The 12291-nt window shown below is 44.7% G+C and overlaps 1 protein-coding gene and 2 long non-coding RNA genes across 3 annotated transcripts; 2 read left to right on the plus strand and 1 right to left on the minus strand.

The window, feature by feature from the left end:
- Nucleotides 1-330: 330 nt before the first annotated feature.
- On the plus strand, nt 331-11557 carry LOC120727426. Its single transcript, XR_005694534.1, has 2 exons — nt 331-868; nt 11113-11557. It is a non-coding gene; the product is annotated as an uncharacterized LOC120727426 (long non-coding RNA).
- LOC120727424 lies at nt 2537-10821 on the minus strand. Its single transcript, XM_040021654.1, has 2 exons — nt 9646-10821; nt 2537-2652 (listed from the first exon to the last, which is right to left on the minus strand). The coding sequence occupies exon 1, from the start codon at nt 10604-10606 to the stop codon at nt 9686-9688; it is 921 nt and encodes a 306-aa protein (XP_039877588.1). The 5' UTR covers nt 10607-10821; the 3' UTR covers nt 2537-2652; nt 9646-9685.
- On the plus strand, nt 3912-6568 carry LOC120727425. The gene is made up of 3 exons (XR_005694533.1): nt 3912-4154; nt 4483-4660; nt 4838-6568. It is a non-coding gene; the product is annotated as an uncharacterized LOC120727425 (long non-coding RNA).
- Nucleotides 11558-12291: the final 734 nt, after the last annotated feature.

Consider the following 12291-nt stretch of genomic DNA (forward strand, 5'->3'; position numbering starts at 1 on the left):
CGTCCGGAGCACCCCAAAACCCCCCAGTAGACACCACTTCCATCCCTCTACGACACTTACTTTCCCAGTTATTCCATTTTATTCCGTCAAGCTCTGGCTAAAACCCCTTAACCTAACAAACCCTAATCATACCTGCAGTGGGCCACTGGAGGGAGCCAGATCACCAAGCTCTGAGATTCAAATTTTGCACTGCAAACCTCACAGTGTCTGTGTGTGCTTTGGTGTCTGTGTGTGCTTTGGTGTCTGTGTGTGCTTTGGTGTCTGTGTGTGCTTTGGTGTCTGTGTGTGTGTGTGTGTGTGTGTGTGTGTGTGTGTGTGTGTGTGTGACAGACAGAGAGAGAGAGAGAGTGACACTTGCTGTGTATTTAAGAAACAAACGCTCAAACAAACCAAAGAGAATGACACAGGCAGAAAGACACTGTTTTATTTGTGGTAACCGATGATGCCTTTCCTCTCCCCTTGTACAGTGCATCCTGAAAAGCCCGAGTGTGTGTGTGTGTGTGTGTGTGTGTGTGTGTGTGTGTGTGTGTGTGTGACAGACAGAGAGAGAGAGAGTGACACTTGCTGTGTATTTAAGAAACAAACGCTCAAACAAACCAAAGAGAATGACACAGGCAGAAAGACACTGTTTTATTTGTGGTAACCGATGATGCCTTTCCTCTCCCCTTGTACAGTGCATCCTGAAGTCGTGTGTGTCGACCAGGAGAGGACAGGAACATGAACCACAGAGCATCAGCCGCACACATCCAAGCTGCACAGGGCACACGCGGCGCCACGCAGAATAAATGACGTTCCTGAGCCACAGCCCAAGCCCAGCCACCCACGCCTCCTCCTCCCGGCACCTTTAAGGAGCACACACCAGCCACAGGTACACATTCCAATCTTACACAATGGCCCAGCATCACAGGCCCTCTCCTGACACTGACAAAATCTCTCCTGATTTCTGTTGTTTTTCCCTCATCTCTGAGCCGCTGAGTGTGGTGAGTGTGTGTGTGTGTGTGTGTGTGTCTCTCTCTCTCTTTTACACAAAAAACACATGTCAATGCGCTTGCAGAAACTTTAATATGCAAAGCACAGGACGTCCCAGCTGGTCGCCCTCCGGTGGACCACAGATGCAATTGCAGCAGAGGGAGCCCCTCTTGTTAAATCCCAGTTGCACTGCAGACCTCACAGTGTCTGTGTGTGTGTGTGTGTGTGTGTGTGTGTGTGTGTGTGTGTGTGTGACTGTGTGTGTGTGTGTGACAGACAGAGAGAGAGAGAGTGACACTTGCTGTGTATTTAAGAAACAAACGCTCAAACAAACCAAAGAGAATGACACAGGCAGAAAGACACTGTTTTATTTGTGGTAACCGATGATGCCTTTCCTCTCCCCTTGTACAGTGCATCCTGAAAAGCCTGAGTGAGTGTGTGTCTGTGTGTGAGTGAGTGTGTGTGTGTGTGCTTTGGTGTGTGTGTGTGTGTGTGTGTGACAGACAGAGAGAGAGAGAGAGAGAGAGAAATTAATAAGCAATGAAATTCAAATTTTGCACTACAGACCTCACAGTGTGAGTCTGTGTGCTTTGGTGTGTGTGCTTTGGTGTGTGTGCTTTGGTGTGTGTGCTTTGGTGTGTGTGTGTGTGTGTGTGTGTGTGTGTGTGTGACAGACAGAGAGAGAGAGAGAGAGAGAGAGAGAGAGAGAAATTAAAAAGCAATGAAATTCAATTTTTGCACTGCAGACCTCACAGTGTCTCTGTGTGTGTGCTTTGGTGTCTGTGTGTCTGTGTGTGAGTGAGTGTGTGTCTGTGTGTGAGTGTGTGTGTGTGTGTGTGTGTGTGTGTGTGTGTGTGTGTGTGTGTGACAGACAGAGAGACAGACAGACACACAGAGAGAGAGAGAGAGAGAGAGAGAGAAATTAAAAAGCAATGAAATTCAAATTTTGCACTACAGACCTCACAGTGTGAGTCTGTGTGCTTTGCTGTGTGTGCTTTGGTGTGTGTGCTTTGGTGTGTGTGTGTGTGTGTGTGTGTGTGTGTGTGTGTGTGTGTGTGTGTGTGACAGACAGAGAGAGAGAGAGAGAGAGAAATTAAAAAGCAATGAAATTCAATTTTTGCACTGCAGACCTCACAGTGTCTCTGTGTGTGTGCTTTGGTGTCTGTGTGTCTGTGTGTGAGTGAGTGTGTGTCTGTGTGTGAGTGAGTGAGTGAGTGAGTGAGTGAGTGTGTGTGTGTGTGTGTGTGTGTGTGTGTGTGACAGACAGAGAGACAGACAGACACACACAGAGAGAGAGAGAGAGAGAGAGAGAGAGAAATTAAAAAGCAATGAAATTCAAATTTTGCACTACAGACCTCACAGTGTGAGTCTGTGTGCTTTGGTGTGTGTGCTTTGGTGTGTGTGCTTTGGTGTGTGTGTGTGTGTGTGTGTGTGTGTGTGACAGACAGAGAGAGAGAGAGAGAGAGAGAGAGAGAAATTAAAAAGCAATGAAATTCAATTTTTGCACTGCAGACCTCACAGTGTCTCTGTGTGTGTGCTTTGGTGTGTGTGTGTGTGTGTGTGTGTGTGTGTGTGTGTGTGTGTGTGTGTGTGTGTGTCTGTCTCTTACACAAAAAATACATGTGAGTGCACTTGCAACAACTTATATATTCAATGTAAAGGACTTGCCAGCTAGGCGCCCTCCTGTGGACAACAGATGCAATTGATGGTCACAAGATGATATTTCTGCGGTATAACTCCTTCAGACACTTTGTACCGCATTGAGCCAGCAGAGGGAGCACCTCTGGTTCAATCCCAGTTGCACTGCAGACCTCACAGTGTCTCTGTGTGTGTGCTTTGGAGTCTCTGTGTCTGTGTGTGAGTGAGTGTGTGTGTGTGTGTGACACAGAGAGAGAGAGAGAGAGAGAGAGAGAGAGAGAGAGAGAGAGAAAGAAAGAAATTAAAAAGCAATGAAATTCAAATTTTGCACTACAGACCTCACAGTGTCTGTCTGTGTGCTTTGGTGTGTGTGTGTGACACAGAGAGAGAGAGAGAGAGAGAGAGAGAGAGAGAGTGACACTTGCTGTGTATTTAAAAAACAATCGCTCAAACAAACCAAAGAGAATGACAGAGGCAGAAGGCGATTGTAGTGTTTGTGGCAACAGACTACTCCTTGCTCTCCCTTGTACATTGCATCCTGAAGCAATATGTGTGGACCAGGAGATGACACAGTGCTCCAAAGGCCTGGTTCTGCTGCCTCCTCCTCCACCCACCTGCTGCAGACGCTTCTGTGTAGGGAAACTGCTACATGTTATGTCACCGATCCCTGCCAAGCTGCGTGTCTAACGACCCGGCAGGGCCTGCTGAGTACAGTGGGGGTGGAATCGGCCCGATCGGACACTCCTATCTGCCACTTTGACCTTTTTATTCCGTCAAATTTTGACCCATTTACACCAAGTCCAGAACCGTTGGTGCTATCGACATGGGGTCTTCACCAGGGCGTCCGGAGCAACCCAAAACCCCCCCGTAGACACCACTTCCATCCCTCTACGACACTTACTTTCCCAGTTATTCCATTTTATTCCGTCAAATTCTGACCCATTTACACCAAGTCCAGAACCGTTGGTGCTATCGACATGGGGTCTTCACCAGGGCGTCCGGAGCAACCCAAAACCCCCCCGTAGACACCACTTCCATCCCTCTACGACACTTACTTTCCCAGTTATTCCATTTTATTCCGTCAAATTCTGACCCATTTACACCAAGTCCAGAACCGTTGGTGCTATCGACATGGGGTCTTCACCAGGGCGTCCGGAGCACCCCAAAACCCCCCAGTAGACACCACTTCCATCCCTCTACGACACTTACTTTCCCAGTTATTCCATTTTATTCCGTCAAGCTCTGGCTAAAACCCCTTAACCTAACCCTAACCCTAACCCTAACCCCTAACCCTAACCCCTAACCCTAACCCTAACCCCTAACCGTAACCCCCCCTAACCCTAACCCCTAAAAAAATAAAGAAGGCAATTTCAGAATACCTGTCTCCAGCTATCGCTCCTAGGTCAACAAAGGCACCCATCTTCCACCATGAACAACAGGAAGGCCTAACCCAGAAGAAGCCTAACATGAAAAAACAACACGATCTGTTACCTTGTACAGACTGGTGGAGATCGGAGATTTTAACGAGGAGTGGCCAGAGACAAACGGTATGTAAAATCCACCCTGAATGAAAGAGCTGAACCTCGGAGGAATAGAGTACAATCGGATGATCCACACTTTTTTTATTAAAGTTTGCAAAATTTACAGACTTATTAAAGCGGTTGATCATCAGAAAAATGTTTCAGAAGACAGTTATCATCAATCTCTGAATAAAAATAACCACAAATTTAGTAACTTTGATTAGACCAGCTATCTCAATAGAAGGACACAGACTCTAATTGAGGAGATGCTAAAAACTCGGCTCAGAGATCAATTTTTATCCTTCATGACTATTATAACCAAAGCATAGAGTATGAGTTTAAAATTTGTTTTCAGTTCTCTAGAGAGGCCCCTTTGAGATGGCAGCATCCTGGGAGAAATGGAACCTGGGCCGCCGTCTCCAGCCCGAGTCGTTGGACCAGAACCAGGCGGTGGTTATAGCCAAGCTAGCAGACTGGAATCCAGCTACCACATCAGCAGTGACACACCCTGTAAACCAGAACAACAGCCACAGGTGAGCAGGGAAACGACACAGCTGAATAACCGTGTCAACCCCTCACTGAAACAATACAGCTTTGAGTTACACTCACAAACCTACACAGATTGAAACCTTGTGTGCAGACCTGCCTCCAAACAAGAATAACAGAGGACTCCTCCTCTTATTGTCTTCCTTCCTCACCATCCTCACCAGAACGACAGGTCTGCACTCCAACGAGAGACCCCAACACACAGAGGAAACTGCAGGACTGGAATCTTCATGTGAAGAAAATATCTGTGATCATCGGTGACTCCTATGTGCACAGACTCCTCCGTCCTATAAAGCAGAGGGGTACAGATCGACAGATTTCCATGAGCGAAATGTTGCCACCCGGTGAGGCCCAGCTGGAGAAAGCACCCTGTGGAAAATCTGGTTTTATAACTTTGGACTGAATACCAGTGATGGAGCTGAAAATGGGACTAAAGGCAGAGCAGTCAGCAATCTTTCTAAGGCCCTTATTTGTAAAGAACAAGCCACAATGTTGCATCTTAACAACTTTATTACAGGTTTAGATGAACAGATTCCTGCACTTCCTACTGTGATATTCGGCACAGAAGGACAACATTCACTCGACTAGTAGAGCAGCAATGTGTATGTTAGAACAGTGGCACCAGTGTGTAAATGAGGCATCCCCATAAGCCTTGAAAAGTGGGAGGAGAGTAGTGGTGTGATTCACCTTTCTTAAGTTCCAATGCTCAGCGGGTCCTTTGGACAGAAATAAGTTCTTCTTCTTTCAATAATTGTTTATTCTGTTCATTATAGAATCAGCTAGGCTCCAGTGGTCAGGAGAAGCTTCTGCTATATGAAGCTGTTACAGTGCTTTTTGTTACACTGAACGAGAGTAGTTTTTCTTGTTGCTTGTTGCTGCCATTTAAAAGATTATAATTACTGAAGTGAATGTGTTTTCAGATAGTTTACAGTGCCACTGAAGCTCCACTCAACCAAGTGTGCCTCAACAGTCTGAAATTAAAAGATTTTTCTTGCTTTTTTTATAAAACAATATAATATAATATAATATAAAACAATAATTTTGGATGTTTCTTTCGGCTCTTGAGGTGCCCTCATTGAGTGGGGTTTGCCCAGTATCCTCGAGGGTATGTGAGGAGCCTTCCATAGTTGGGTTGTTTGGTTTTTACCCCAGCAGCTATTCATCTCCATCTCAACAGTTCATGACCAGCATGCCGTGGCTGCCCCCTGTACCTGTTGAGTACCTGTACCCTCATCCACTGGAGCCTGGACCTCCAGCTGATTGCAGCCACTTCAGTGCAAGGAGGAGATGCTTGCTTTTTGTGTGACTGTCTGGCAGTTCACCCTTCCCTTTCTACCCTAACCCATTTTCCACTCCAGCTTCTACCCGACCCGGTTCAGACCCCTCCTCAGGCAGGGAGGGGTCTGAACGGACTGTCGCAGGATTCTCATTAATACAGGAAAGAAGGGATTTGAAGACGAGATGAGGACTTTTAGCAATTCCCCCCCAACCAAATCCTAACCTTAACCCACCATCCAGTCCTGTCCCCCTTCTCTCCTCATACCAGTACCCACAGTTCAGACCCTACCTCAGGCCCCTTACTGCCTGAGGAGGGGTCTGAAGTATTTTCCAGCCTTATAAAGAAAGGGAAGGCTGAAGTGGCAGTGGCACTGTCATGCAAAAAGCGAGCATCTCCTCCTTGCACTGCTTACAGTCAAATGACAAAATATGTGAACTCTTTTTAAACAGGAAAAAGGAAGAAATTGTACACCAGAGGGGGCAAGAAGGAGAAAACTTGAATATAAACTCAAAAGAAAAACCGCTGTTCCTTCCCTCCCACAGAAGGCAATAGAATATCATCATGTTAAATGTTGAAGTTCTTTGTGTTTCAATAAACTCCCTGTATTTAAACAGTACTGCATTGACTTATATTTTCCCAGTAACAGCAGATTACCATGGAGCGTACAGTTTTCAGTTGAGGTTTTAGAAGTCTGGCAAAGCAAAAATAAAAATAATAATAAAAAAAGCTGTTTAGATCCGCAGCTCAAAAAACTCCTACGAGGGCAGGAGGATGCCACCTTTACACAAGATGACAGTCAACCACAGTCTACCACAGACGTGGAGTCAGGACCCGCTGTTCACTTTCAGTCAGTACACTGAAAATGAGTTTCATCAGACAGTTTGGACACTATCTCAACCATGAACAGCACTACAACGGGTCATGATGAAACCTGGAGGCCAGATGACACCATGGAGATGTTTCAGATCATCAATGAGCAGCAATTAGCTGAAAACTTTGGTGAAAATCTCTTTGAGCTTCCAAATGACATTTTGCAAAAAGACGGCATTACACTTCCAGCCTCCACTGTTCCGGTTACAACAGATTACCCTGGCGAATGTGGGTTTCAGCTGAGATTCCAAAAGTCTGGAACAGCAAAATCAGTGACTTCAACTTGGTGGGGAAAATGCAAAGCAAACGTGTGGTCGCAAATTTTGAAGCCACCCTGATAACCTTCTCCCACCAACGATGTGGAGATCCAAGCCTTTTAGATCCAGTTAAAATCAAGACACTTAAAACGATGATAAATGCAAAGACTGGTAACAGCACTAAGAACCATAAAGCAAGAGAATTTTTAAAAAACTGTGAGAAATAAACTAAGCTCTGCCCATGACTCAATCTTTGCCTCTCTTAATACCTCATCTCCTCTCACTCCATCTGCTGTCCATCTGAGAAAAAGGCACAATTTTCTATTGCATTAATCTATTATTTAAATTGTCCACATTTAACAACTCTTCACCTAATCCACAATAAAGTCATGATAAAAACTGTTATGGAACCTAGAAATTGTATTTGTTATTGTTTTTATACTTGGATCTGTTGTGCCAAAGTAGGTATCCCCGACAGAATTTTTCCCCTGTGCTGGGAGCACGCAGGAAGTACTGATGTTTTCATTTTGTGAAAAATTAGTATCGTTACATTACCATACAACAGAAAATTATATATTATATATATTATTATTATGTATAAATATATATAATTATAATATATAAAATTATATATTTATTGGAAAAGCCGACGTGGAACAGTTTTCCAATTTCATTGTACTGCTGTACTATGTATGACTGTGCAATGACATTAAAGAGTTATCTTATCTCATCTTATCTCATCTCACGGGGTATCAGATGGGATTATTTTAATAAACCATTAACATTTTGGCTGATAACTATTTTTATTCTCCTGTAACTTTACTCTATAAAGAGCTAAAGTCTCTAAAGTTTCAGGAGTAATGCGTCATAATAAGAAGTGTTTGTGAACGAAAAATCAGCAATGTGGGATACTGTTTGTCCGTGATTTACACAGGGGGAACAAATTGTGGCAGGATCAGCCTGATATTAATTTGTATCCCACTATAACTTCGTTGTATAAAGAGCTAACATCTCAAAAATGTCAGGAGTAGTTAGTCATTATGAGAAGTGTTTGTAAAATTTGCCACAGACCCATGTGATCAACAACAGCATCATTCACCCTTTGTGGTCTAAACCAATCAGAGATAGTCAGGGGCGGGACCTCTGTAAATGTCCTCGGTCCAGCTGAAAGTGCAGGTGGATAGCGAAAGGTGAGTAGCTTGAATGAAGCGATATCGATTCATTAAATCCTGAATTGAATGAATATAAATGTATTTTACCAGAAACGCCAGAATCTCAGGTTAAAGCTCACAAAACTATTTCAACAACAACCAGCAAATGAGAGCAGGAAACGCATTCCACACGAAAACGTAAACACAGAGCAGATGCATCAGAATTAGCTTAGTCGCCGTGGGGGCTGAAAGCCAAAAGCTCACTACGTCGTCATTAATTCCCTCTTACTTTTGCTGTTTTGCTTCCAACACGATAAAACCCACAGTTCATGCACAGCTCTCGCTGTGTACTTCAAGAAAAGTTTCCCATCTCAAACATCTGTTTTCCGCATTACTCATTCGCTTATTACCCATCAGTCTACCGTTATTTATACCGCTGGCGGCCGCTGTCTTTTCTTTTCTTTGTACTTAAATGACCTCGGACAAGAAAGCTTAATTTCTGCTGTTTAATACTGAAGAAATGTAAACTTTTTCAAATTAGGTATAATTGCAGAATATTTTTAAGGTTATCTGCTATAAAATCCATGCCAGGAAAATCTCCTTCATGTTTTTTTTGTATTTTATTCTCAGTTACTTTAACACAACGGCATGTGCTGTGATGTTCACATCTCTGATAAAGTTTAGTGTCAGTACTGATAAATGATCAGAATTATAAGATTTCTCACTTTCTGAGGAAAAATTGCACCAAATCGAATCTGGACCTTGTGAATCGGAATCAAGTGGATTATAGAAATCAGTGATGATACCCAGCCCTTGTGAATATCCTAGGACCGACAGAAGTGGATATAACTGACCGTGGGCAATGAGAAAAGATGAAAAGAACGATTGATAACTTTTTTCTTAAGTTAAGGCCTGATCGATCTGAAATTCATAGCCAGTGCTCTGACAGGGAGCCATCAATCTTTGAAAGCTGATTTGGGTGCGCCCAACTTTTTTTAATGGTGTGCATAAGAAAAAAAGTTTGGCGCACTGAAAGACACAGAGAGAGACAGTGACAGTTGGTGTGTGTGTGTGTGTGTGTGTGTGTGTGTGTGTGTGTCTCTTACACAAAAAATACATGTGAGTGCACTTGCAAAAACTTTAATATGGAATGTACAGGACTTGCCAGCTAGGCGCCCTCCTGTGGACCACAGATGCAATTGCAGCAGAGGGAGCCCCTTTTGTAAATCCCAGTTGCACTGCAGACCTCACAGTGTCTCTGTGTGTGTGCTTTGGTGTCTGTGTGTGTGTGTGTGTGAGTGTGTGTGTGTGTGTGTGTGTGTGTGTGTCTCTCTCTCTTACACAAAAAATACATGTGAGTGCACTTGCAACAACTTATATATTCAATGTAAAGGACTTGCCAGCTAGGCGCCCTCCTGTGGACCACAGATGCAATTGATTGTCCAAAGCAGATATCTAACAACTTCTGACACTTTGCACCGCATTGAGCCAGCAGAGGGAGCACCTCTGGTTCAATCCCAGTTGCACAGCAGTTGACCAGCTTCTGTCTGTGTGCTTTGGTGTGTGTGTGTGTGTGTGTGTGTGTGTGTGTGTGTGTGTGTGAGTGTGTGTGTGTGTGTGTGTGTGTGTGACAGACAGACAGACAGACAGACAGACAGAGAGAGAAATTAAAAAGCAATGAAATTCAATTTTTGCACTACAGACCTCACAGTGTCTGTCTGTGTGCTTTGGTGTGTGTGCTTTGGTGTGTGCTTTGGTGTGTGTGCTTTGGTGTGTGTGTGTGTGTGTGGGTGGGTGTGTGTGAGAGAGAGAGAGAGAGAGAGAGAGAGAGAGAGAGAGAGTGACACTTGCTGTGTATTTAAAAAACAAACGCTCAAACAAACGAAAGAGAATGACAGAGGCAGAAGGCGATTGTACTGTTTGTGGCAACAAACGACTCCTTGCTCTCCCTTGTACATTGCATCCTGAAGCAATATGTGTGGACGAGGAGATGACACAGTGCTCCAAAGGCCTGGTTCTGCTGTCCCTTCTGCGGTCTCCTGCTGCAGACGCTTCTGTGCAAGGAAGCTGCTTCCGAAAAAGGTTTGCAGCTCTATCTCCAGGTAGGAGGGTCTGACAAAGACAGGGCGGGCACCCTTGGAGCCGGCGAAGGATTCTGCATCCGTGGACGCGCCACACGACCCTTCTCAAACTACTGCCCCATCCTGCAAAGGTACTCTGAACCATGCCATGTTGGGCACCTGCGGATGCGCACGCACACGGGCAACGCAATGCCAGTGGAACCAGGCCCTCTGCACCTTCCTTTCTCCGACTGGGACCCTTTTGTCCCATCCTTTTTGGTCCGATTCGCCATATCTCCAGAACCGAAGAAGCCATCGGCGTGGCCTCTTCGCCACAGCGTCCGGCACCCACCAAAACCCCCACCTAGACACCAACATCAGCCCTCTACACCTCTTACTTTTTCAGTTATTCCACTTTTGTCCCATCCTCTCCTGGCTTTTTCCCCATAACCCTATCCTATCCTATCCTATCCCTATCCTATCAGTTAAACCTCATCATACCTGCAGTGGGCCACTGGAGGGAGCCAGATCACCAAGCTCTGAGATTCAAATTTTGCACTGCAAACCTCACAGTGTCTGTGTGTGTGTGTGTGTGTGTGCTTTGGTGTCTGTGTGTGCTTTGGTGTCTGTGTGTGTGGGTGGGTGTGTGTGTGTGAGAGAGAGAGAGAGAGAGAGAGAGAGAGAGAGAGAGAGAGAGAGAGAGTGACACTTGCTGTGTATTTTAAAAAACAAACGCTCAAACAAACGAAAGAGAATGACAGACGCAGAAGGCGATTGTACTGTTTGTGGCAACAGACTACTCTTTGCTCTCCCCTTGTACAGTGCCTCCTGAAGGCATATGTGTGTCGACCAGCAGATGACACAGTGCTCCAAAGGCCTGGTTCTGCTGCTTCCTCCTCCACCCACCTGCTGCAAACGCTTCTGTGAAGGGAAACTGCTACATATGCGCCCGCACACGGGCAACGCAATGCCAGTGGAACCAGGCCCTCTGCACCTTCCTTTCTCCGACTGGGACCCTTTTGTCCCATCCTTTTTGGTCCGATTCGCCATATCTCCAGAACCGAAGAAGCCATCGGCGTGGCCTCTTCGCCACAGCGTCCGGCACCCACCAAAACCCCCACCTAGACACCAACATCAGCCCTCTACACCTCTTACTTTTTCAGTTATTCCACTTTTGTCCCATCCTCTCCTGGCTTTTTCCCCATAACCCCCCTAACCCTAACCCCTAATACGGATTAAAAAAAAAAAGACCAAATTCATTTTTACCGAACAAAAGTTAAAAAAGACGAATGGGAATTTACACATCGGAGGGGAGAATATAAAAGGCTGACCTCGCACAGGAGCTCATTTTCCACTCGCCACTCGACGACAGCACATCTCTGCCTCACCAACTATTGACATCTAACCTCCAAAAAAAAAAATTTTGCAAACACCTTCCCATGACTTCAGAGAGGCGTACAAGTGTGGACTTGGATGAACGGTTATTTCAGAGTCTCAGGAGGCCCTATGGAAGCTTAACCAGCAGACCAACAAACAACAGCAAATGCCAGAACTCCAAGTCGGGCAGATTTACACTTAAAGAATCTCATTTTGCTATGTAAAAGAGAGAATTACACTGTGTCTCGGCTGGTGGTGCAACCAGACAGTCAGACAAGTTCACGCTGCAAGTACCGTGCACGTACCCCTGCCTTAAAAAGAGGGGGCAGGAGTCACTCTTCACTCCCTAAATGTTGAGTATTCATGGCTCAAAGATTGTTTCATTTTGAGGAAAGGATAAAAAAATCCCATTACTAGTGAATATTGCACTAAATAACAAACACACTCTTTGTATTGATAGACAGATGGCAATTTATTTTTATTTTGACCCAAACTAAAGGCCCCATACATGTTTAATTGATGTTTACATTTTTTTTTTACATTAATAAATATTATTTAACATTGATATTATGAGAGGTATTTTTCACTGCATATATTTTAATTTTTTACAATAACTATAATGTT

This window comes from Simochromis diagramma, unplaced genomic scaffold (genome assembly GCF_900408965.1).
Source record: "Simochromis diagramma unplaced genomic scaffold, fSimDia1.1 OVJJ01000806.1, whole genome shotgun sequence".
In the NCBI taxonomy this organism is placed as follows: Eukaryota; Metazoa; Chordata; class Actinopteri; order Cichliformes; family Cichlidae; genus Simochromis; species Simochromis diagramma.